We start from the raw sequence: 22,567 nt of genomic DNA, 5'->3' as shown, positions 1-22,567 counted from the left end.
TCAACAGCATGACTGTTCTGAACGGGGCACTGGGGGCATAGAGTTTATGCACCTTAACATTGTTTGTGTTTGTGTTTGCAAAATCTAATAGTCTGTGTGCTTTCTGTTAACAGGAAGGAACAGATAGTCATGGCATGACTGAGGATAACACCTCAGATATGTTAACACTGAAGGAAACAGCGATTTACAGAACAGCGTCACTGCCAAACAACAGTTATATTTCACAAGCCGAGAATACATTTTTGGGCCAAACCTGCTCAGCGACAGAGCCGGGACCCACAGACGAAGTTGCTGGTGAGCCCTCGTTTGGAGTCTTGCTTTTGGTTTGAATGTATTTGCTGTTCGTGATGTTACGATCCTGTTTCTGTGTGAGCTCTTTGTTCTACGTCTGAGCTGGGACTTAACGAGGGGAGCTTCAGTGTTCGGATGTTCATTACCGTAGTCTTCATTTGACAGGCCTTGAGCTCTGTTTTTCAATACGATTGGTGCTGATCTGATCTTTGCCCCAAAACCACTTTCTGTCCTGTTGCCTGGAGCCCATCCCAAACATCTAACTACAGGGACCTCATCTTTTATCCGGATTTCCAAAAACCAGCACTTTTTTCAGGAGATGACATCTCCTCATCAAACATGACCCGACACGACCTTCTGTTCCGCGTCACTAATTAGTGGTATCATTACTTTTACAAGTGCCCTACCCATCGAGCGTGACCCTCGCTCAACTCTCGTTGGAATATCCCGTGTTGTTCCGCTACTTTCTAAGCACCTCCAAATCGCCATACAGTGATGTCCATCCAGCATCGTAGCACCTTCAGTAGGCCCGGTGGTGGCTCAATGGCTGTCATCGCTTCCCATAATCCCCTACGCAGCTGAAGCCGCTGTACCAGCGCCAGCGCAGGGGAACCGAGAAAAGGGGTCTTCCCCTGCCGCTGGTCCAGCATTGGGGGGAGGAGTGTGGAGATGGGGGAAGAGAGATGGCAGTGGACTCGGGTAGGCGGGCGATGGGGAAGGGAGAAGAAACGGCAATGTGACTTGGGTGGGCAAAATGGGGGAGAGACGGCTGTGTGACTCCGGCGGGCAGGCTTAAAGGGACCGTAATCAAAATGATTCCAAAATCTGAAAGACTCTGAACAACGGGAGGTGACCGATCCCAACAATTCCAGATACAAGGTTAAAAAAAAAACCGGTATCCAGCACCTGTGGGGAATGCGAGATGCCGGATAAGTTGCTTGAAATTGCGTGATGTGTGGATTGACGAACTAACTGCTAGGTGATTATGTAAATTTTAAATTTGGTATTTTTCATCTATTTATTTAGCAAGATATTTTTTTTCTGGTTGCTTGCATTCCAGATAACAGGGGATGTTATTGTATTTAAGCCTTGAGTCTATCAAATGACTCTGCATCTACAGTAAAGGTTCTGACATCATGCTCTTTTATTCAATCTGAACCTCTTCAGTGGTTCAGTAGGAGCCTCTCATACTGCACTCCAAACTGCTCAACTCCTCCTTCAGCCAGGAATCAGCCCCATGAATGTTCTCTGAGCAGATTCTGTCCCAACTTATAGAAAAAGGTCAAAACTGAACATGGTGTTTTGTGCCGACTGACCAGAACATCTGTAACAGGTCATAAAAATAAAAACACAACACTAGAGAAACTCAGCCGGTCGAACCGTGTCCTTTATGTAACAAAGATAAAGATACAGAACCAACATTTCGGGCTTGAGGCCTTCATCAAGGTATGGAAAAATGTAGGCAGGCACCTGAACAAAATGGTGAGGGCAAGGGGTGGAGCACAGGCCCACAGGCAGGAGGCAATAGTTGGAAAAGGGAGGGAGGACACACCAGCAAACAGGGGGAAGGGTGATAACTCTGGGAATGGGGTGGAGAGCTGGAGGGGAGGAGACAGAGGGATGGGGAAGGGAGGGAGAACGGGGAGTGGTCTAGCAGAAACCAGAGAGGTCTACGCCAAGTCCATCCTGTCGGATGGGGGCCCAGAGGGAAAATTAGCTGCTGCTCCTCCAATTTACTGGTGCCCTTGGCTTGACAGCACATGAGGCCGTGGACGGACATGTCAAGGCGGGAGTGGGGGCGCAGAGTCAAAATGGCTGGCCAGCGGGAGATCCCTGCCGTTGATGCAGGCAGAGCGAAGGTGCTCAGCAAAGCGACCTCCCAGTCTGTGTCCAGACTCTCCGATGAAGAGAAGGCTTCCTTTCTTCAGTAATTAAACCAAGGAACAATCCACCGACCCTCTCAAATAGACTTAAAAGACTACATGGTTACTATTACACTAATGAGATTCCCCCGTCCTTGAAGTTGAACTGACGCCAATCATTTGGTCAACATCACAATCCACAGTGCTTCCTCCTCAATCTTCCCTCTCCACCCCTGCAATGCTTGTTAATTGCTATTTGTTTGAAGCAGGGTTTGGATCACCTGCCTAATGTGTGGCTAAATGATGGGATTGATTTAAGGCCATTCTGGAAGTGGTTGACGACAGTTTCCAACTTCAAGCACAATCGAAGTGCAACCCTTTGCTTGCTTTTCCAATCACCGCACTTTAGGAAGGGCATCAAATTCCTTGAGAAGGTGCAAAGTAGATAGAAGGGCAACTGAGTTCAACTGCAAGGTTAAACTAAAGAAAGTGGGGTTGTTCTCCATGGAGGCAATAAAACAATCCAATCCATCTATAAAAAAAATGAAACTTTCAGCCAGGAATCATGTCCAAAGCTATGACGCTCAGCTGCTCATTAAGATGGGCGGCTGCTTTAGTTCACACAATCTCACTCAAGATCAGGGTTTCCCAAATATTTTTAATGTGCAAGATCCCTAGAGAATTAGAGTGGGTGGCATGGTTGGTGTAGCCATTACAGCTCCAGGGCTTGAATCCCGCACTGTCCGCAAGGAGTTTGTCTGTTCTCCCCGTGTCTGCCTGGATTTCCTCCATGGTTTCCTCTTCAAAACGTACCAGGAGATGTAGGTTAATTGGATGGAATTGGGAGGCACAGGCCTGTGGGCCAGAATGGCCTGTTACCATGCGGCATGTCTACATTTTTTTATTAAACTTAAAATTTATACGAGGGTGGTTGAGACTCAAACAAAAGGATGTGGGTTAAGGGTGAAATGGGAAACGTTTAGGGGAAATTCTTCATTCGGAGCGTGGTGGGAGTGTGGAACGAGCTGCCAGCTGAAGTGGTGGATGTTGGCTCGATTTTGACATTTAAGAGAGATTTGGACAAGTACATGGGTGGGAGAGGTGTGGAGGGATGTGGACTGAGTTCAGGTCAAAGGTACAGGGCAAGAAAAAGTGGTTCGGCACAGGTGAGTGGAGCCGAGGTGGCCTGTTACTGTGCTGTAATTGTTTGATGGTCCCTAAATAAACAGGTGTGGTCCCGAGGAGGTGCAGCGAACAAATCACACCGGCAGCTGCGAGTGAGCTCGACCAACTGATTTTAACCAAACTCCCGTGTGCTTATATCTCCCAGTTCCCCATGACGCTTGTGACTCCCGGGTCAGAACCACACCCAGTACATCAGGGCTCTCTGCACCTCCCCCTCCCCCAACGAGTCCTCATCTCTTTAATCCAGTCTCCATGCAGAGTGGATCATACCGCCACACAGTGTTCCTTTCTTTCAACTTTGTTACAAGCCCAGAGGACCCCAAAACCCAGCAGCCATAGATAGTCACCAAGACAAGTAGTTACTTAAACAAATGTTGTTTTAATTATCTTTAAACATGAAAACAGAATTACACTTTAACATCACTGTTGACTTAACTAACCTAGTTTAACCCCCTTCTAATTCTAAGCCCACGTGTATGTAATGTGTGTGTAAGTTCAGAAAAGTTATTTGATTCACAGTCCAATCTCACTTCTCACTCCTCCAAGTTCACTGGTTGCAGGCAATTCTTCTACTGTGCACAGAATTTAACATTTATAAAGTTCACTAGGCTTTGGTGCTTGAAAGGTAAATGGTTACCACTCAGGAAGTTCTTGTCAGTTTTCAGAGAGAGAGGTTTGTTGTATGCGGAACACCCACCCAGTGTCTTGCCGAAGAAATTTGTCCCTTCAGAGTTCTCCAGATGACAACCTCTTTCTTTCAGGTCAACACAGAGTTCCTTCTTGTTTCTCTTATTCCAAGTGAAATGTTAGACAGCCAGTCCTCTCCTCTTGCATGACCCACAAGGGCTTTGACCAGGCCAAACTAAGCACTCACAACCCATCTTCCAAATTGGGTTTCTAGCTTGTCCTGTTCCAGTCCCAGCTGCTGACCATAACACTGTAGAAGTGATCTCTGTCTCTCTTTTTCACACCCAGAGAGAAAGCCTGCTTTACTCTCTCTGCTTGCAAAACCACATGACACTCTTAGAACAGTAAGTTCCACTCCAGATTGTCTGCCGCTCCGAGAGAAGCTCTTTCATCTGTTGCCTTTTTGTAATCAACAATCCATTAGTGAAGTCTCATGGGCTTTGGCAAAGGCTCCTGGAGCCGGACAGTCTAGCATGAGAAGAGCTCCAGTATTGTAAATAAGATCTGTTTTAAAGTGTTTACATGTGACCTACTCTAACAAACCTTTCCCAATTTATCTTCCAAAAACATATCTATATACTCTGTCACAACTTCATTAATTTTACACCATCCATGTCCTTTGCGGTGCGAAGCAAGATCAGATCACAATGGATGTTAGTTACTCTGTGTGTAAAATTCCAGGGTTTCAACTAGAGGTGAAGGAGACAATCTCTCCAGTTTCCCCAACCACAGGCATACAGAATGCACATGGAGGCCCATCGTACCTATGACAGCCATGAGTCTAGATGACTCCCGCTTCCCATTGCTCACTTGTCGTCTTGCAGGTTATCGCTCCTCCAATGCTTACACGGGAAACATGTAAACATAATTGAGGGTCAGCCAGTGAGTTTAGCACTCATACCCGTTAACCCTGAACCGTACGGCATAGTTAGCACAACACTGTTACAGTGCCAGCGACCCGGGTTTGAATCTGGTGATGTCGGTAATGAGTTTGTATGTTCTCCCCATGCTTACGAGAGCTCTGGTTTCTTCCCACCATTCAAAATTTACCAGGAGTGTAGGTCAGTCGGGTGCAATTGGGCGCACGGACTCGAAGGCCAGTGACTGTGCTGTCTGTCTAAATTTAAATTTAAATAAATTTTAAATTTAAACGTGACGCTCTTTGCTTCACTTTAATCCAACTAAAATCCACGTCTGGGCTGAGTGAGGTCAGTGGAACTATGCAGTATAATAGTTTGGCACAGACTAGAAGAGCCGAAGGACCTGTTTAAACGTGACGCTCTTTGCTTCACTTTAATCCAACTAAAATTCACGTCTGGGCTGAGTGAGGTCAGTGGAACTATGCAGTATAATAGTTTGGCACAGACTAGAAGAGCCGAAGGGCCTGTTTTCTGTGTGCAATGTTCTACGGTTCTGTCATTCACCAGTCACTCAGCAGTCTCACTCCCCATAGTTCTGGATTTGATACCTTTGAATCTCTTTCCTGATAAAAGTAGCTGGAAGAAGCTGTGTGAATGGTGGAAGGGGTCCTTATAGATTTACCGCATTCTATTTAAACAATGATCTTGCTAGATCCCATCAGCTGGAGGGGAAGGAGACCACAGTGATCCCCTATTGTGGGGTGTAGCCATCACCGGCAGTATTTATTATTCACCCCTAATTGTCCCTGAACTGGGGAAGCAGTTAAGGTGCAACTGGTTGGCCAGGAGTCACAAATCTGGTAAAAAGTTTGGTTTCCTTCCATGTTTTCACTATAATCAAGTCATTTTATAGATCCATTACTGAGGCAAGCATTCTTCTTTTAATTCCAGCCCGAGACACAGTTAAAAGAGCTGTTATCAGAAATTAATCAGTTACCATTGGGCCCGGCCCCCACTCCTTGTGCAGTACTGAGGGAGTGTAGAAACTGTCAGAATAACTGTCTTTCAGTTGAGATGTTAAACAATGAAACCATCTGTTCATGAGGATAGATGATAAAACGTCCCATGGCCACTGTTTTGAAATGAGTGGGAGTTGTCCCTGGCGTCCAGAGCAATACTTGTGCCTCAAATGAGAACAGTAGCAATAGATCATTTGGTTATTTATCACATTGCTCTTTCTGAGAGCTTGTTGTGCACACAAAGCTCCATATCACAGCAGTGACTACATTTCTTAATAAGGTGCTAAAGTGCCCTGAGATGTTCCGAATCCATGAATGTATTAGACCATCAGAGGAGGGTCAGTCATTGCAATGTTGACTACAAGAGGGGAAAACATAGCTGAAAGAGAAACTGAGCTTGGAAATTAGAAACATCTAGGACCAAAATTCTTTCCAGATTTCACCCATCAATCTACCCTGTTCCCTCAGCTCCGCATTCTGCCTTGATTCACATTTGAGAATTAAGGGAGTAAAATGCTATAAAAAGTGGGCAAAGAAATGGGATTAGTCAAGTAGCTTCAGGTGAAGAGCTAATGGTGACGCAAATGAACTTAAGGCCTCCGAGTAATAAATTGAGTTACTTAGTGAATAATGGAGAGTTTCCTTCTCTCCAGCTTCCCAGAAACCAGAACATAGATGGAAGGTATTTTTCCCAGAGGAACATAGAACTTTTCAGCCCTTTGGCCCTTGACATTGTGCTGACCCATATGTTCATTAAAAAAATTATACTAAACCCTTCCTACCCCATAACCTTCTATTTTTCTTTTATCCGTGGGCCTGTCTAAGAGTCTCTTAAATGCCCCTATTGTTCCAGCCTCCACCACCACCCCCTGGCAAAGCTTTCTAGGCATCCACAATTTAGCCCTGATGTCTCCCCTGAACTTCCCTCCCTTCACTTTGAACACGTCCTTTAGTGTTTACTATTCCTAGGATACAAACACTGGCCGTCCACCCTATCTATGTCTCCCATAATCTTGTAGATCTCTATTAAATAATCTCTCATCCTTCTTCTCTCCAAAGAGAAGAGTTCCATCGTGCTAGCCTTGTCTCATAAGACATTGTCCAATTCAGACAACATCCTGGTAAATCTCCTCTGCACTCTCCCCATAAGCTTTCACATCCTTCCTGTATTGAATACAATAAGCCAGAGATTTGTAGAGTTGCAAAATGACCTCTTGACTCTTGAACTCATTCCCCATATTAATGAAGCCCAACATCCCATAGGTCTTCATAACTATCCTAGCAACCCATGTGGCGACCTTAAAGGATGAATGGATTTGGACCCCAAGGTCCCTCTGTTCATCCACACTCCTAAGTACCCAAACATTTACCCTATACTCAGCTTTTGGTTTGCCCTACCAAAATGTATCACCTCGCACTTATCCAGAATGAACATCATCTGCCATTTTTCCGCATCCTTTTGTAACCTACGACAATGTTCAGCACCATCCACAACTCCTCCAATCTTTGGATCATCCACAAACTTACTGACCCGTCCTTCCACTTCTTCATCAAGATCATTTATAAAGATCAGAAAGAACAGGGGTCCCAGAACAGATCCTTGCAGAACTCCACTAGTCACTGACCTCCAGGCAGAATACCTTCTGTCCACTGCTCTCTGCTTTCAAAATGCAAGACAATTTTTTATCCACACAGCCAATATGCTTCATGGCTTCCTGAACAAATCACTCATAGGGAACCTTGTCAAAAGCCTTACTAAAATCCAGATAGACTACACCTACTGCATTAATTTCCTCCGTTATCTCCTCAAAAAACTCAATTAGGCTAATGAGGCACAATCTTCCCTTCACAAAGCCATCCTGACTATCTGCAGGGGTCTGTTCCGGGTCCCCACCTCTCTGTGATTTTTATAAATAACCTGGACAAAGAAGTAGAGGGATGGATCAGTATGTTTACAAATGATACGAAGGTTGGAGGTGTTGTGGATAATGCTTAAGATTGTTGTAGATTACAACGGGATATAGACAGGATGCAGAGTTGGGTGGAAAAGTGGCAGATGGAGTTCAATCTGGATAAGTGTGAAGTGATGCATTTTGGAAGGTCAAACATAAAGGTTGAGTACATGGCAGGATTCTTAACAGTGTGGAAGAACAGAGGGACCTGGGGATCCATCTCTCAAGGTTTCTGCTCAGGTGGATAGGATAGTTAAGAAGGCCTATGGGATGCTGGGCTTCATTAATAGGGAGATTGAATTCAGGAGTCATGAGTAAGGTTGCAGCTCACTAAATCTCTGGAGAACCCCCACTTAAGAGAATTGCGTTCAGTTCTGGTCACCTCATTACAGGAAGGATGCAGAAGCTATGGAGAGGGTGCAGAGGAGATTTACCAGGATGTGGCCTGGATTGGAAAATAAGTCTTATGCAGCAAGGTTAGCAGAGCTGGAATGAGAGGTGACTTAATAGATTACAAGAGGCCTAGATAAGGCAGAAAGCTTTTTCCCAGGGAAGGAGTAGCAAACACCTAAGGGCATCTGTACCAGGTGAGGGGAGGAAAGTTTAGGGGAGATGTCAGGGGTAAGAATTTTACACAGAGCATAAGTGGGTGCTTGGAATTCATTGCCAGGAGTGGTGATGGAGACTAAAACAATAGGGATTTTTAAAAACTATTAAACAGGCACATCGATTCAAGCAGAATCAAGGGTTCTGGTGTGAAGTAGGCAAGGTTTAGATTGTGGGGTAAGCTTCTATCAGTCGGCACAACTTCATGGACTGAAGGGCCTGTATTGTGCTGCAATATTCTATGTCTTACACTCTGTGCTGTCTTTGGTCACCTGTCTTAATGATTTATCTCCTAAATTGCATTGATTTTAGTCTCTAACGATCCAGTAATTGTCCCTGAGATCTCATGTTGCACTAAAGACGACAGATGTGAATTTTGTTTTGCCATAATCCCAATTCTCCATGAATTGGGGGAGAACGTGGCTAGATTTAATTCTGTTGCTTTTTCTCAGTCACTCCTCCCCAGGGGTCTTCTTCTCTTCAGTTTACCACCGATGTTTTCCAACCAGTGATGTCCTCACCCACAGCCCAAGACTGCAACAACCAGCCTCTCAAAATGCCCTCTTCCAGTACACGGACGTCGGTGCAGTCTCCAACCCTTCCCTGGACCCTGCAGAGACAGGTAGGTCGCTGGAGGATGGAGCATTTGGATGGGGTCCTTCCCCAGGAAGGAGAGGTGTCAATGGTCATAATGACGGGCGTGCTTATCGTAATGGGGTCGGAGCAATCGTGACGTGATTAAACAACTGGATAGGTGTCAGAAAGCACAAGTTCATGCCCCAACATTGCAGCCGGGCAATTTAAATTGAATCCGTGTGGAAGCAAAAACAGAATTGAGTGGCGATAAATGTTTTAAAAACACCATCAGGTTCACCAGCACCCTGCTGAGGAGGATATTAGCCAACCTTAGCAGGTCTGGCCCATGTGTGGAAGTATAGAAGATAAACATTGGTTTTACCAGTGACAACCCATTGTGTGTGAAGAGAAAAGTTTGGTGGGTTCAAAGAACAATGAGTCTGAACGCAGGAAGGGTTTTTATTAAAACACACGTGGGGGGCACAACTGGGATAACACACACTAGAACTCTCAATCACACAACACAGTATAATCAGTCACATTGGGCTCATACCTGCTTACAAACACAGTGACATCAGGTGGAACACTACTGATACTGGGAACTTTCTACAGTCTCACAACAACCCAGGATTACAATACACTACCTGCCGTTTCTTGTCTAACAGGGCATGGCTCCAATGTTATCTAACAATCCCGAACCCTGTGTAGTGCACTCCTTACCAACAACTCCTCCAGTATTGTCTACTGTTAAAGATCTGAAGTGGAGCATGGTTTGTCTCAGGTCCGTAGAGCAAAGAGAAGGAGCTACTCATGTGGTGGACTTTATATTACAGTGAACTGTAGGGTCTGGCCCAGGGGTCAGACACTCAGGAGGGTGGGCAGTTAAGAACCTTGCTGGCCAATGCTATAAAGGTGGGTGAGCAGGTGACGAAAGACGTCAGAATACGTTCCAGGTCACATGACCCTCCCCAACTCACCTCCCCCACCAGGTTCCAGACTGAGAGATCACATGACCCTCACAATCCACTCCTCCACCAGGTTCCAAATGGAGAGGTCACATGACCCTCCACAATCGACTCGCCAGCCAGGTTCCAGACGGAGAGGTCACATCACCTTCCACAATCCACACTACACGACAATAAAGGGCTCCTAGGGTCCTGCGAAACCTGCTGAGTTGCTACAGCATTTCTGTGTTTTTACAACAAGCTTCAGCCCCTGTGACTGTGCCTGACCCAAGTACAAGTGTTGATAATGCTTCCTTCTCTCCGTAGGTGGCCATCCTCGACGCCTCTCTCAGCGATGAGTCGGTGAACAGCCTTCAGACAATGCTGGAGGACAGCCTGAGACGAGCTCAGCACCCGCTGCCTCTCCCAATGGTCTGCCTGGCCCCTTCCCCCCAAAGAACCGCCTGCTCGCGCCTGCCGCCACCCCAGAAAGATGGCGGGCGATGTTGGCGTGTACTCGGGCTCCGGGAGATGCATGGCCACCACTGCAGCCAGAGCAGCGGAGACAGCACCAGCCCGAGATGCACGTACCAGGATTCCGTCGAGCCATCCGACGAGGAAGGGGTCGCCCACTCCCTGAGAACCAACAGTGAGCAGTCGGAGACCCTCAGTAGCCTCTCGCTGACCTCCCTCTTCTCTCCCTCACCATCGCCACCCACTCCGCTCAAAAAATGCAACAGCACAGGCACTTTGGATGCAGTGCCCAGAGGCAGAGAAGTCGACCAGTTTTATAGCATTGGGCAGCAAGGTTCTTAACTTCCCACCCTCCTGAGTGTCCGACCTCTGCAGAAACACCCACCCTGTCACCATCACCCTGAACAGGGCCAGGAACAGACAGCATTAGAGTCGCATATGGGCAGCCCAAATCCAGACCCGGCACAAGACAGAAGAAATGGAGCTCATGGCACCACGTGCGTGTGAGTGTCTGTGTGCTTTTTTTTAAAAAAGAAAATAAACAAACTGGTCAAAACACTTGATTTATTCCCCCATCACCTAAGCGTTATGGAGTCCAGCGATCTCATGCTGTGTGTGCGCGCACCATAAAGGAAAAGATTGCACGAATTTGACTCTCAGAGGGTGGCCCGCGAAGCCTACATTGCAAAAATATTTCCTCTTCACTTTTCAAACTCAACAAAGAATGTACCACTACTTGACAAAACAGTTGCTAAGATTCAAAAGAGAACGTGCGAAAATGTGTACAGGTTGAAAGAAATCTCTGCAGTTTCCCCTCAAGTGAGGACGGGGGTTGCGGTGGGGTGGAGTGGGAGTAGCTCCATTTATCCTCTTAAGTGTCGACAGTGACAGTGTAGGCCTTAACTGCAGATAACAGGCAACGAACAACACTTGCAGGTTCTGTAAGGCGGGAGATGGGCATATATAAGATCGTAAAATAAGCCACAGATCTCATTGGCGGGGCTCTATCATAAGGCACCTAAAACCATCTGGGCTTGCTGGTAACAGTTCTTGCTGCAGGATTTTGGAGAGTTGCTTCAAAGAAGTGTTCATACAAAACATTATTTTTTTAACCATTTATTTATTCACATTTTATTTAAATGCATGCTTTGAATATTTGGCTTGTGCCTAATCAGACTTATTCTTCCAGGTGTACCAGATGTATTATTTATACAGAAATAATATATTAAAATGAGCTTGTAATTTCTGTAACCTTTTGCTGAGATGGGCAGCATATATGGAGGTGAGGAGAGGAGCGAGGTTTTAATTTGCCAAGGAACAATAGAATGAGGGAAGGACATCCTCCCTGTGGTCAGGTTGAGCTGTAGGGGGCCAGTAAGGATTACTCTGTCTAGACGGCTTCAACATATGGCCCAGAAGACTGGTTTTGTTTCTTTGTGTCCAGATCTGAAAGACTTCAGCCGAATAGGACGTGCGTTTCTGTAATACCTTTTTATTCTCTCTTTCAATACGTCCAGTGTGGTTGGCGGCAAACGATCATTACACCAATGGGCGCACAGCAAGTTCCCACAGGCAACGTGAGCATGGGCCAAAGATGGGGGCTAACGTAATGTTGGTTAAGGGTTAAATATTGACCCAGGTGGGGGACAACTGGGAGGGTGATCTTCTTCCAAAAAGAGTCATTGCAGGATTTTTTTGTGAGACTCTCAGTGGGCAACAGGGACCCCAAAGTATCATCTGAATCAAGAGCTCTCACCTCCAGCCTTGTGGACGGAGCCAGGAGTGATAAGGTCAGAGGACCGAAGGCTTGGTCGCCGAGGTGGGTTCAAGTGGAATGGAGAGAGGGAGAGAGGGTTGGGGGGGAGAAGCACAGGGAGGTCAGTCCAAAGTCAGGCCGAGGCAGCTGATGGTACAGCCTTAATGTCTTAGCAAATGATGCAGCTCTGGGCAAGAGACCAAAAATGTAGACCTATTCTTTGGCTTGGCTTCGCGGATGAAGATTAATGGAGGGGTAATGTCCACGTCAGCTGCAGGCTTGTTTGTGGCTGACAAGTCCAATGTGGGACAGGCAGACACGGTTGCAGCGGTTGCAAGGGAAAATTGGTTGGTTGGGGTTGGGAGTTGGGTTTTTCCTCCTTTGTCTTTTGTCAGTGAGGTGGGCTCTGTGGTCTTCTTCAAAGGAGGTTGCTGCCCGCCGAACTGTGAGGCGCCAAGATGCACGGTTGGAGGCGATATCAGCCCACTGGCGGTAGTCAATGTGGCAGGCACCAAGAGATTTCTTTAGGCAGTCCTTGTACCTCTTCTTTGGTGCACCTCTGTCTCGGTGGCCAGTGGAGAGCTCGCCATATAACACGATCTTGGGAAGGCGATGGTCCTCCATTCTGGAGATGTGACCTACCCAGTGCAGTTGGATCTTCAGCAGCGTGGATTCGATGCTGTCGGCCTCTGCCATCTCGAGAACTTCGATGTTGGTGATGAAGTCGCTCCAATGAATGTTGAGGATGGAGCGGAGACAACGCTGGTGGAAGCGTTCTAGGAGCCGTAGGTGATGCCAGTAGAGGACCCATGATTCAGAGCCGAACAGGAGTATGGGTATGACAATGGTTGCAAAAACAAGGGTTGCAAAACTGTAGATTACTTCAGTCAAGGTGTGGTGCGCTGTCGTACAGAAAGCAAACACAAAACTTACAGACTGATCAACAGGCTTTATCCCACTTAAAGCCCCTGCTGCAGTTGGCTGTGGTTAGCTGTGCTGGCTCCGTGTGACTGACCTCGAGGGCCCAGATGTGGCTTATATCTCGGAAGATGATTGGCAGCCGACCAGGTTGGGCTTGGTCCATTCAGGTCGACTGATTGACAGCCAGCCAGGTGTTGTCCTCCAGGTCGCCACCCCGCCCCCCCCCCCCCCCCCCCCCACTCCGCAGTAGGCTGGTGGTGTATCACCACACAAGGTTATATATGAATTTCAACACAAGGATGGGACAGGTCCCGTCATCCTGAGCTCATTCACCTACACTCGATTTGAATCCCCTCCATGGGCTTATCGATTCCGATCTCCTTCTTGCTCCCAGGTCTCTGCGATATTTTGGACTTCCTCAAATTTAATCACTTCAAAAATAACCTCGCTGTTCCTCTAGCCACCCACTCTCCAAATATTTAAGATGCAAAATAAAAACTCTCTGGTTACATCAAAGGATTGAAGACAGGTCTTAAAATAGAGCTTTTCAAGTACTGACTCTCATTGTCTCATTGACGAATAAAGCACAAACCCTGCCTGAAATTCCATCCACAACATCCGACAATGAGTCAACATTGTAGTATGAGGTAGAATTTGGAACAGGGAAGGCGCCAAGGTGGGGAGGGGGCAACTCCGGGCATTGACCCCCCCTCCAAGTGAGGTGCTGTTCCCCCAATACAGTTGCAGCCATCACTCACCCTCACACCCACCCCCTCATCTTCCGTCATTAGCGTTCGCCTAGCGTCTAGCTGGATGCATGCAAGTGACTCTTCCCCCACCCCAGGCCACGTCTCTTGTGTGCGTTAAGTGTCACTAATAATGCTTGACGCCATTAAAGCATTGCCCCCACCACCCCCGCTCTTTATGAGCCAGCCCCCCCAACATTTGTTTAGGTGCCAACCCTGTATTGGAGCTGGTTCTTCTGTGGTATATGTAAAACTATCAGTTTTCCTTCTAATATTGACCAGTTGCTTACCATGTTCATTCCTGACCTCTAGAATGTTTCCTCCCATCTCTTGAAGGCATGCGAGTCGGCTCACTGGTGATTGTAAATTACCTGAGGTGTGGATCAGTGGAAAAAGGGCACCACAGTTACAGCACCAGGGTTCATATCTGGCGCTCTCTGTAAGGAATTTGTACATTCTCTCTGTGCCTGTGTGTGTTTCCTCCGGGCGCTCCAGTTTCCGCCCCCCCCACCTCCCCCAACGACTGTTCAAAACGTACCGAGGTTGTAAGTCGATTGGGTGTAATTGGGCGGCACGGGACTCCTGGGCCAAAAAGGCTAAAAAAAAATTTAAAAGAGGGAGTTGTTGGGTACGCAAAAGGGACTAGGGTGGTAGAGAAATGGAGAAGGTGAATGGGATGGATGAGGTTGTTCTTTTAGGTACCGGCATGAGGCCGCATGAAATTCTTCGGCAGTGTATTAAGCAAGAATTGTTCTACTCTGGAAATTAAATCTGGTCATTTCATCTTTGTATTTTAAGCACAGAGCAAGTCATGGCATTTACTGGCCCCGTCTTCTCATTCAGCATCCTGCACTGCTTTGGGCAGAGACTGATATATTAATAAGAGTAAAACACGAAAGCCCGCAGACACCGTGGTTGAAGGAGAAACACAACTATTTCTCGTATGACAAAACAGGGGGTCATCCAGCCCATCCAGTTGGTGCTGGCTCTCACTGCATCCCCTTGCCCCTGTGATCCATTCTCTCCCACATCAGCTTCTGCCAATACCCAGATACACAAAGGGTCATTTATAGTGGTCTGTGCACCTCCCACCAGCATGCCTTTGGGATGTGAGAGGAAACCAGAGCGACTGGATTTGGGTGGCACAGAGGGAAAATGCATGCAGTCACAGGGAGAACATGCAAACTCCACACTGTCAGCATCTAAGGTCGAGGTTGAAATTGTTGTCATCAGACCCCTGTATTTAAGATTTTTGAAGAATAGGAGAATTAAGGGTTCTGGGAAACAGCCGGGCAAGTCCACGATCAGGTCAGAGGAGGCTCGCTGGGCCAATGGTCTCCACCTGCTCCAATTTCTTATCCCAAAGTGCACTTTGCCAGCATCACACAGACAGAAAACCAATTAAGACCATGAGGATGAACAGTAGTGATAGAGTGTTAAGGATAATGTTACACATACGCTTGGTAACAGGCCCTTTCAGCCCACAAGCCAGTACCACCCAATTACATCCAATTGACATCCACCCCCGATTCGTTTTGAATGGCGGGAGGAAACCAGAGCCCCCAGAGGAAACCAATTTAGACACAGGGAGAACATGCAAACTCCTTACAGACAGCGCCGGTTTCCAACCTCAGTTGCAGGTGGTGTAACAGCATTGCGCTAACCATGCTGCCCTAGTCTAATTCCCGCCCAAGCTTTAACAAACTTGATCAAGAGAAACTTGGATCTAGGAGTAGTGAGAATCCAGAAGAAGTGGATGGACTGAAGCCAGGTTGCCCAACATGTCTTCACCGAAACTCCAGTTCTAAAGAGAGGGTGATAGGGTCAGAGGTCCAAAGGCTTGGTCGCTAAGGTAGAAAGGGAGAGTCGGTGGAAAATATCAGAACTGAGGTAGGGCTTTAGTGGTCAAGGTTACTGGAGGTCACAGAGGCAAGCCAAGCCGTTGGAGCTATGATATAGACGAGCCATGATCAAAAGAATGGGATTCAGGGGCTAAATGATCTGGCTCTTGTTCATTGATGTCAAGGGCAGAGCAACACTGGGCCTACCAGTAAGGGCTGTCAGCCAAAAGTGAACTGCACGTCTCATCTTGTCAAAGGTCATAAACTCATTCTGAATTAGGAGCACTTTATGTTTGAGAAAACACACCTACCATTTGTCATTTATTGTTGAGCCTGAACGATCGTTTCTTCAGTGTTTGTCAGACTATGCGTTGAGTGGCAAATTGATCTGAAATCACGGAGCTGTCAGCTGAGAGTAATATGTGCAATGGATGAAGTGGAGCAGGGAACATGCAAACATTCCGCTCATCCCGGGGTGGGGGGAGGTGGGTGCAGCCTGGAGAGGTTGTCTTGCAACCACATGGTAGCAATATTCACAAAGTCCGCTTCCATTGGCCGAGTCGTCTTGTCTCTATCCTCAGTTCGAATCCAGTGTTGCCTGTGAAGAGTTTGTACATTCTCCCCATGACCTGCATGGGTTTCCCCCCCGCCCCCCCACCCCCAGGTGCTCCGGTTCCCTCCCACGTTCCACCTTTGGGGTTGGTTGCAATTGAGAGGTGCGCGGTACGTTGGTCATTCGTTATTTTTTAATCAGTTTGGGGAAATGCGAACAGGGAGGTGTTGTCACGGTTGTCGGGAGAGAGTGTGAGTGCCAGGATTGTCCGTGTGGCAGTGAGTCAATGAAAAGATCAGAGGAGCTTAGCTGGGTGGAGTTTGGGGAGTTAGAGAGTGCAATGTCGTGTCAGGTGAATAATGAATGAAACTCAACTTCGTAGAGGGCTGAATTAAATGAGTGAGTGTATTCGTTATTTGTTTGCAAGCTGTGATTAAATCAGTGCCGTTACAAGTGGTGACCCTGATGTGATTCCAACATGCAGCCTTCCGATCTCGAAGACACTCCATTGAGGCCACCACACTCATCCTGGTCTTCGACGATCATAAACCATGCTGGTGCATTATTAATAAAAAGTAGGGGGGGGGGGAGGGAATCTTTAGTTTGACCTCCCCAACTGCTCCTGTGAGGGGTTTATCTACATCACTGTCCATTTTAAATTAGAAGCCACTGTGAACTGACAGGGTCACCACTTGCCGTTACTGCAGGCTGGCTGTAGGTGGAACATCCTTGTGGGTACCCACCCCAGTAAGGGCTGTCAGCCAAAAGTGAACTGCACGTCTCATCTGGTGAAAGTGAGCCCTTTTCTTGAACCACTGCAGTCCATGTGAGTTGAAATGGCTGGACTGCCGGAGCCGCTGTAACGGCAGCGCTGCCGCTGGTGCGGACCCGCGGAGAGAGAGGGAGCGGATATCCAGCGCTCCCACAGGGTCCAGCCACCTGTTTGACTGCCGGCAGCTCTGCACGGGCTTGGAACGGCCCACTGAGGGAGCCGACGGCGGTTTTTGTGTGAGATCCTGCATCCTTGGGGTCTGCGGCCAAGATGGGCTGCAGCCACGAAGGGCTGCAGACACTGGGAGAAGCAGGGACTGGGGAAGGGTGCCGGGGGAGAAGAAGCAGAAGAGGTGGCCCACGGGACCGTGACCATGGAGGTGGGCCAGCGAGGGGGCTTCTGTGGCAGGCTGCCTGTCACTCGAGTCGAGGAGCCCATGGAACCTGCAGGCAGCTGGAGACTGCTGTCAGGAGACTCATGCAGGGCCTACGGGCTGCCGGAGGAGTACCAGGTATCGGAACCAGGATATGAGGAGGCACCAAGAGCGCCAAAAGCTCCCTGACCATGTCAAAGGTTCTAATCTGGAGCTCAGTGGCCAATGGTTTGGGCTGGACTCTGTTGTGGCTGTGGAAGCGAATCTACGGACACTCGATGACTCTGTGGTGGGGGTGGGGGCTATCTTTTGCTTCTCTTTTTCTGACTGCAGGAAATGCAAGAGCCACTTTGGCAATTTCTGCCAGTAGTGAATCTTTCTTCCTTGCAGTAGGCAAAAGGGAATTTTATGTGATAGGACACAGTTTTATTACTGTGGTAATAAATTGAATCTTGAATTAGAGGGTCACTTACATTGACCATTTATTTTTCTTGTTTGCTACTGTGAAGTGTGGGGAAATTATTCATCCCCTGGTGGTAAAATGGAAAGTGGCAATAGATAGAGAGGGATAAGAGAGGCTTGGGGACGTACAGGAGGCAGCAGAGGGTGAACATTGGAGCAACAAACAACCCGGTGGAGGAACACAGCGAGTTACTCCACCCTGATTGTTACACAGAGATCTCCCCCGCTGATTAGCCTGCATCAATGGAGAAAACTCTTCAATCTGGTTAGATTGCAATACGCTGAACTTGCCATTCCACGCTTTACCACGAGGGCTTGAGAGTGCCGAGGGCACGAAGGGCTTCCTGACGGTGTCAGAGGTTCAGATCTGGAGCTTGGGTTGCCACACTGTACCAAGGAGCTGGGTGAGGTTGCGGGATGTAAATCCACGGACACTCGGTGTCCGTGAAGGTTCTCTCTTTCTCCTGTTGTTGGGACCGAACGATGCTCATGGCGAAAGTTAAAGTGTGTTACACTTTAATTGTATAATTACTTGACAATAAACGGAACCGTGAGCCTTGATGTGCTATTTATCCCACTGGGCCCCGTTTTCTGACACCTCCCCACCCGCGACTCGTTGGGTGTCACTTGCAGCAATGGGTAAAGCATTGATGCCTTCACCTCGATTTCATTGGGCTGCGAGTTCAAACCCTACGATCATACCTGGGCCTAGAATGAACCTCAGGGTGCCTGTGCTGCACTGTTGGGGGTGTTCCACGAGGGAACTTTATGGAGCCCTCACCTGTCCCATTAGGAGAAAGGAATGGCCATTTTGAAGAGCAGAGATGTTCTTTCCAGTGTACCAAAAGTCAATGTTTAAAGTTGAACCAACAATAAGAATGCCTTGGGTATTGTTTGCGGGATCTTGCTGTGTACAGTTTGGCTGCTCATGGTCCCTTCATTACAATTGTTGTCGCACTTTCCAAAGTACTTTACGAAACAGGTGTTGTGAAAGGTGATACAGAAACGTAAGTTACGTCTTTGCAGGGGAACCTAAAGACATTGATCAAAGTCCCCGCTAGAAAGATTTTCTACTCGGCTCTTCATCCAGACAGGGAATTGGCTCAGAGTCTGGGTTTGGGATGGTGGGGTGTTCATTAAAAAGGTTGCTGAAATTACAGGAGAAAACAAGCAACAAAAAAAAAATCTCTTCCACACTATAAATTCATTCAATCGTATTGATTTAGGCTTTAGTATGGACTGAAAAACTGGTGTGCGGATTTGTTTGTCCTGTTCTCCACCAGCCTCTCAGGATAGACCAGGACTGTCCATGTCTGTCTCTTGGGAATGGTTACAATGAACAATCTTTGGGCAACGTTTGATTCCCTCCATTTTTTTCGATTCAGTGCTGGCAGATGATTGGATGAGAGTATGGTTGGTTGGATTTCTCGCCCCTAACAACTGCTTGCTTTGCTAACGACCCAGTGGCCAGTCACCCAGTCACTTAAACCCAAGAGGGCAAAACACAAAAGCCTGCAGATGCTGTGATTGCAGTTTTAAAAAAACACTGAAATACTGGAGGAACTCAGCCGGTCTCGCAGAGTCCATGGGAGGTGAAGACGCTTCTTCAATGTAGGACTCAGGCCTGAAACGTCTGCTCTATTTCTTTACCTCTTATCAAGGCTGCAAGACCTGCTGAATTCCTCCAGCAGTTTTGTGTTTTCACTTCAACCCAATTCCACTCCCGGTTGCAAATAATTTCCAGCTTTGGTGTTTCTGAAGACCTATTTGATCAACAAAGTAAATAATCGTTTATCTGAAAACTGAGCGTCATTTACATTAGAAGTAAAGCAGACAACAGACTGTAGTAAAAACCCAACGCTGGAGAAACTCCAGGAAGTCAAACCGTGTCCTTTATGTAGCAAAGGGATGTAGAGCGTGTCGAAAGAACCAAAGACTTGTTGATCCAAACCAAGGCTTTTATTAACTAAAAGACTGAAGCATATCACATGTAGGTCGACCAGTCCAGAATGCCCTGGTCTGGCTAGGAGCAATCCTTTAAGACCTGCCAGTAGGTGTGGCTACACTCTCAGCCGATCACAGTCAACCTACATTACAATCTGTACATATGTACATATACACAAGGTAAATATACATAATGGACATTTCAGGCTTGAGCCCTTCATCAAGGTATGGAAGAATGTTGGCAGGCATCTGAACAAAAGTGTAGGAGGTGGGGGGCAAAGACAGGAGGTGATAGGTGAAGGGAGGGAGGGGACAGCAGCAACCAAGGGGAGGAGGGATGGCTGAGTGAGTGGGAAAAACTGGGAAAGGAAGGAGCAGGGGGGAAAGAGGGGAGCAGGTTAACAGAAACTGAAAAAGTCAAGGTTAATGCCATCTGGCTGGAGAGTTGCCCATGTGGAAAATCAGGTGTTGTTCCTCTAATTTGCGGATGGTCTTGGTGGGACAGTACACAAGGCCATGGACAGACATGTGAGTGTGGGAGCGTGATGCAGAACTGAAACGGTTGGCCACTGGGAGGTCTCTGTCACTAGTGCGAAGCTGCTCAGCGAAACGATTTCCCGATTTGTGCCCAGTCTGTCCGAGGTAGAGAAGGCCACAAAGGGAGCACAAGAATGTTTTGTTTATAACAAATATCTATCCATTTAAAAGGCATAAAAATCAAACAGGAATAGTGGCTAATGATAGAAGATTTTAAAAAATAGTCTGAGATCTTAGGTTTATTATGTTGGCAGAAGGAACAGGATTGAGAAAATGTCCAATTTCCATAAAAGGGGACAACCCTGTTAGTGTGGAAACAGAAAGTATAACACAAGAGTAAACTGGTGAGAGATTGTAAAAGCTTCCAGTGATAATGGAAAATGGAAAAGATTAGTCCATGAGTTGCCCACAGATTGAGAAGGAAGGGATTATATTGGAGAATAAGGAGGTGACAAAGAATTTGTGGAAGAGGTGTTGAACAACATGGGTGGAGTGAATGAAATAAAATGATCATTAGTTAAATAAATGGAAATATTATTTAAATTGGTGACATTTCTTCCTGTCTCTCTCTCTCTCTCTATCTCTGGTATACTTACCAATGTCATATTGCCATCTGCCCTGCCTCTCAGGTATGCATAGCCTGTCTCTCAGTATTTTAATTTATCCCTAGTATGTCTCAAATTCATTGTGGCTTCATCTTTCATCTGAGCTGCTTCTCCCCTCTCCAACTCTCCCCTCCCATTTCTCACTCTCTCGACCCCTTTCTCTCTCTCTCCTCTCCTCTCCCCATCACCACTTCTCTCACTCCCCTAGTACCCTGCCTCTCTTTCTCCACTTTCTCTTTCTCTCCTAGTCCATCTTTCTCTCTCTCTTCTCTAGTCCTCTCTCTATCACTAATTCTCTCACTCTTCTAGTCCCCTACCTCTCTTTCTCCACTTTCTCTCTCTCTCCCTCTCTCTTTCCATATAACCATATAACACTTCACAGTATGGAATAATGCAAAGCTGATAAATACCCATGATTCAAGGATTTGCTTCCCAGGACTTTCAGAGAGAGGTGATGAAACCAATACAGATTCATGGGCTCAACACAGAGAAGTATGTTTGGGGGCCGGCATGGTTAGCGTAGCGGTTTGAACAACGCGGGTACAGCGCCACCAATCAGCACCAGGGTTCGAATCCCGTGCTTTCTGTAAGGAGTTGGCATGGTTCTCCCTGTGGGTTTTTCTCCAGGGGCTCCATTTTCCTCCCACCGTTCAAAATGTACGTGGGGGATGTAGGTTAATTGGGCGGCATGGGCTCGTCGGCCTGTCACGTCTGTAAAGTGCTGGAGAAACTCAGCAGGTCACGCAGCATCCCATAGGAAGAAGGGAGTAGCCAACGTTTTGGGTCCTTTGTTGTTCTCTTCTAAATTTCTGTGAGTTCCAGCTCCCACACATTTAAAGGAAGCAAATGTAACCCCACTATCCCAGAAGGAAGGGGGTGGAGAAAGAAAATGAGGAACAGATACTGTAGCAGCAACAAAAATCTCTTCAAAGCATCCGCTTAGAACGAAGATGCGTAGGAATTCCTTTAGCCAGAGGGTGGTCGTAAGGTCTTACAGGAAGTGGTAGTAGGGATTAGGCAGAATCAACCTAGATTTATTAAAGGATGTAACTACTAGAATAGATAAGGGTGAACCATTTGGTGTGCATTTTGATTTACAGAAGTGGTATAACAAGAGTTCTCAAGCTTTACACTTTACAGTATGGAAACAGGCCATAATCGGCCCTTCTCGTTCGCACTAATTTATGTGAAACTCCACTAGTTCCACCTACCCACTCCTATGCCCATAACCCTCCAACCCCCTCGGATCCATGTACTCATCCAACCTCCTCTTAAGTGACAGAAATGGCCCTGCCACAACTACCTCTTCCAGTAGATCATTCCACTCAGCCACCACTCTCTGAGGGAAGAAGCTTCCTCTCATATTACTCCTAAAGTTTTGCCTCCATAACTTATGACTCCTTATTCCAATCTCCCCTACCCTCAGGGGAAAGAGTCAATCACATCTACTCTATCTATTCCCTTCATAATTTTAAATAACTCTATGAAATCCCCTCTCAACCTTCTACGCTCCAACGAATAAAGTCCCAGTCGATCTTTCTCCTATTCTAGTTACGGCAATCCAGGCAACATTTTCGTAAACCTTCTTTGCACCCTCTCTA

At 47.1% G+C, this 22,567-nt stretch overlaps 1 protein-coding gene across 1 annotated transcript in view; it reads left to right on the top strand.

Moving 5' to 3' along the window:
• The window catches only part of LOC138748557 (voltage-dependent T-type calcium channel subunit alpha-1I-like), a 283,178-nt gene extending 272,166 nt beyond the window's left edge, over positions 1-11,012 (top strand). Inside the window, 4 exon segments of the mRNA XM_069908966.1 lie at positions 114-294; positions 8,915-9,084; positions 10,310-10,792; positions 10,794-11,012. Coding sequence (XP_069765067.1) covers positions 114-294; positions 8,915-9,084; positions 10,310-10,792; positions 10,794-10,886 — 927 coding nt within the window. The 3' untranslated portion in view covers positions 10,887-11,012.
• The last annotated feature ends 11,555 nt before the right edge of the window (positions 11,013-22,567 follow it).

This window comes from Narcine bancroftii, chromosome 13, assembly GCF_036971445.1.
Source record: "Narcine bancroftii isolate sNarBan1 chromosome 13, sNarBan1.hap1, whole genome shotgun sequence".
NCBI lineage: Eukaryota > Metazoa > Chordata > Chondrichthyes > Torpediniformes > Narcinidae > Narcine > Narcine bancroftii.
The sequence above is the reverse complement of the archived record's forward strand: the minus strand, read 5'-3'. Positions and strand labels throughout refer to the sequence as shown.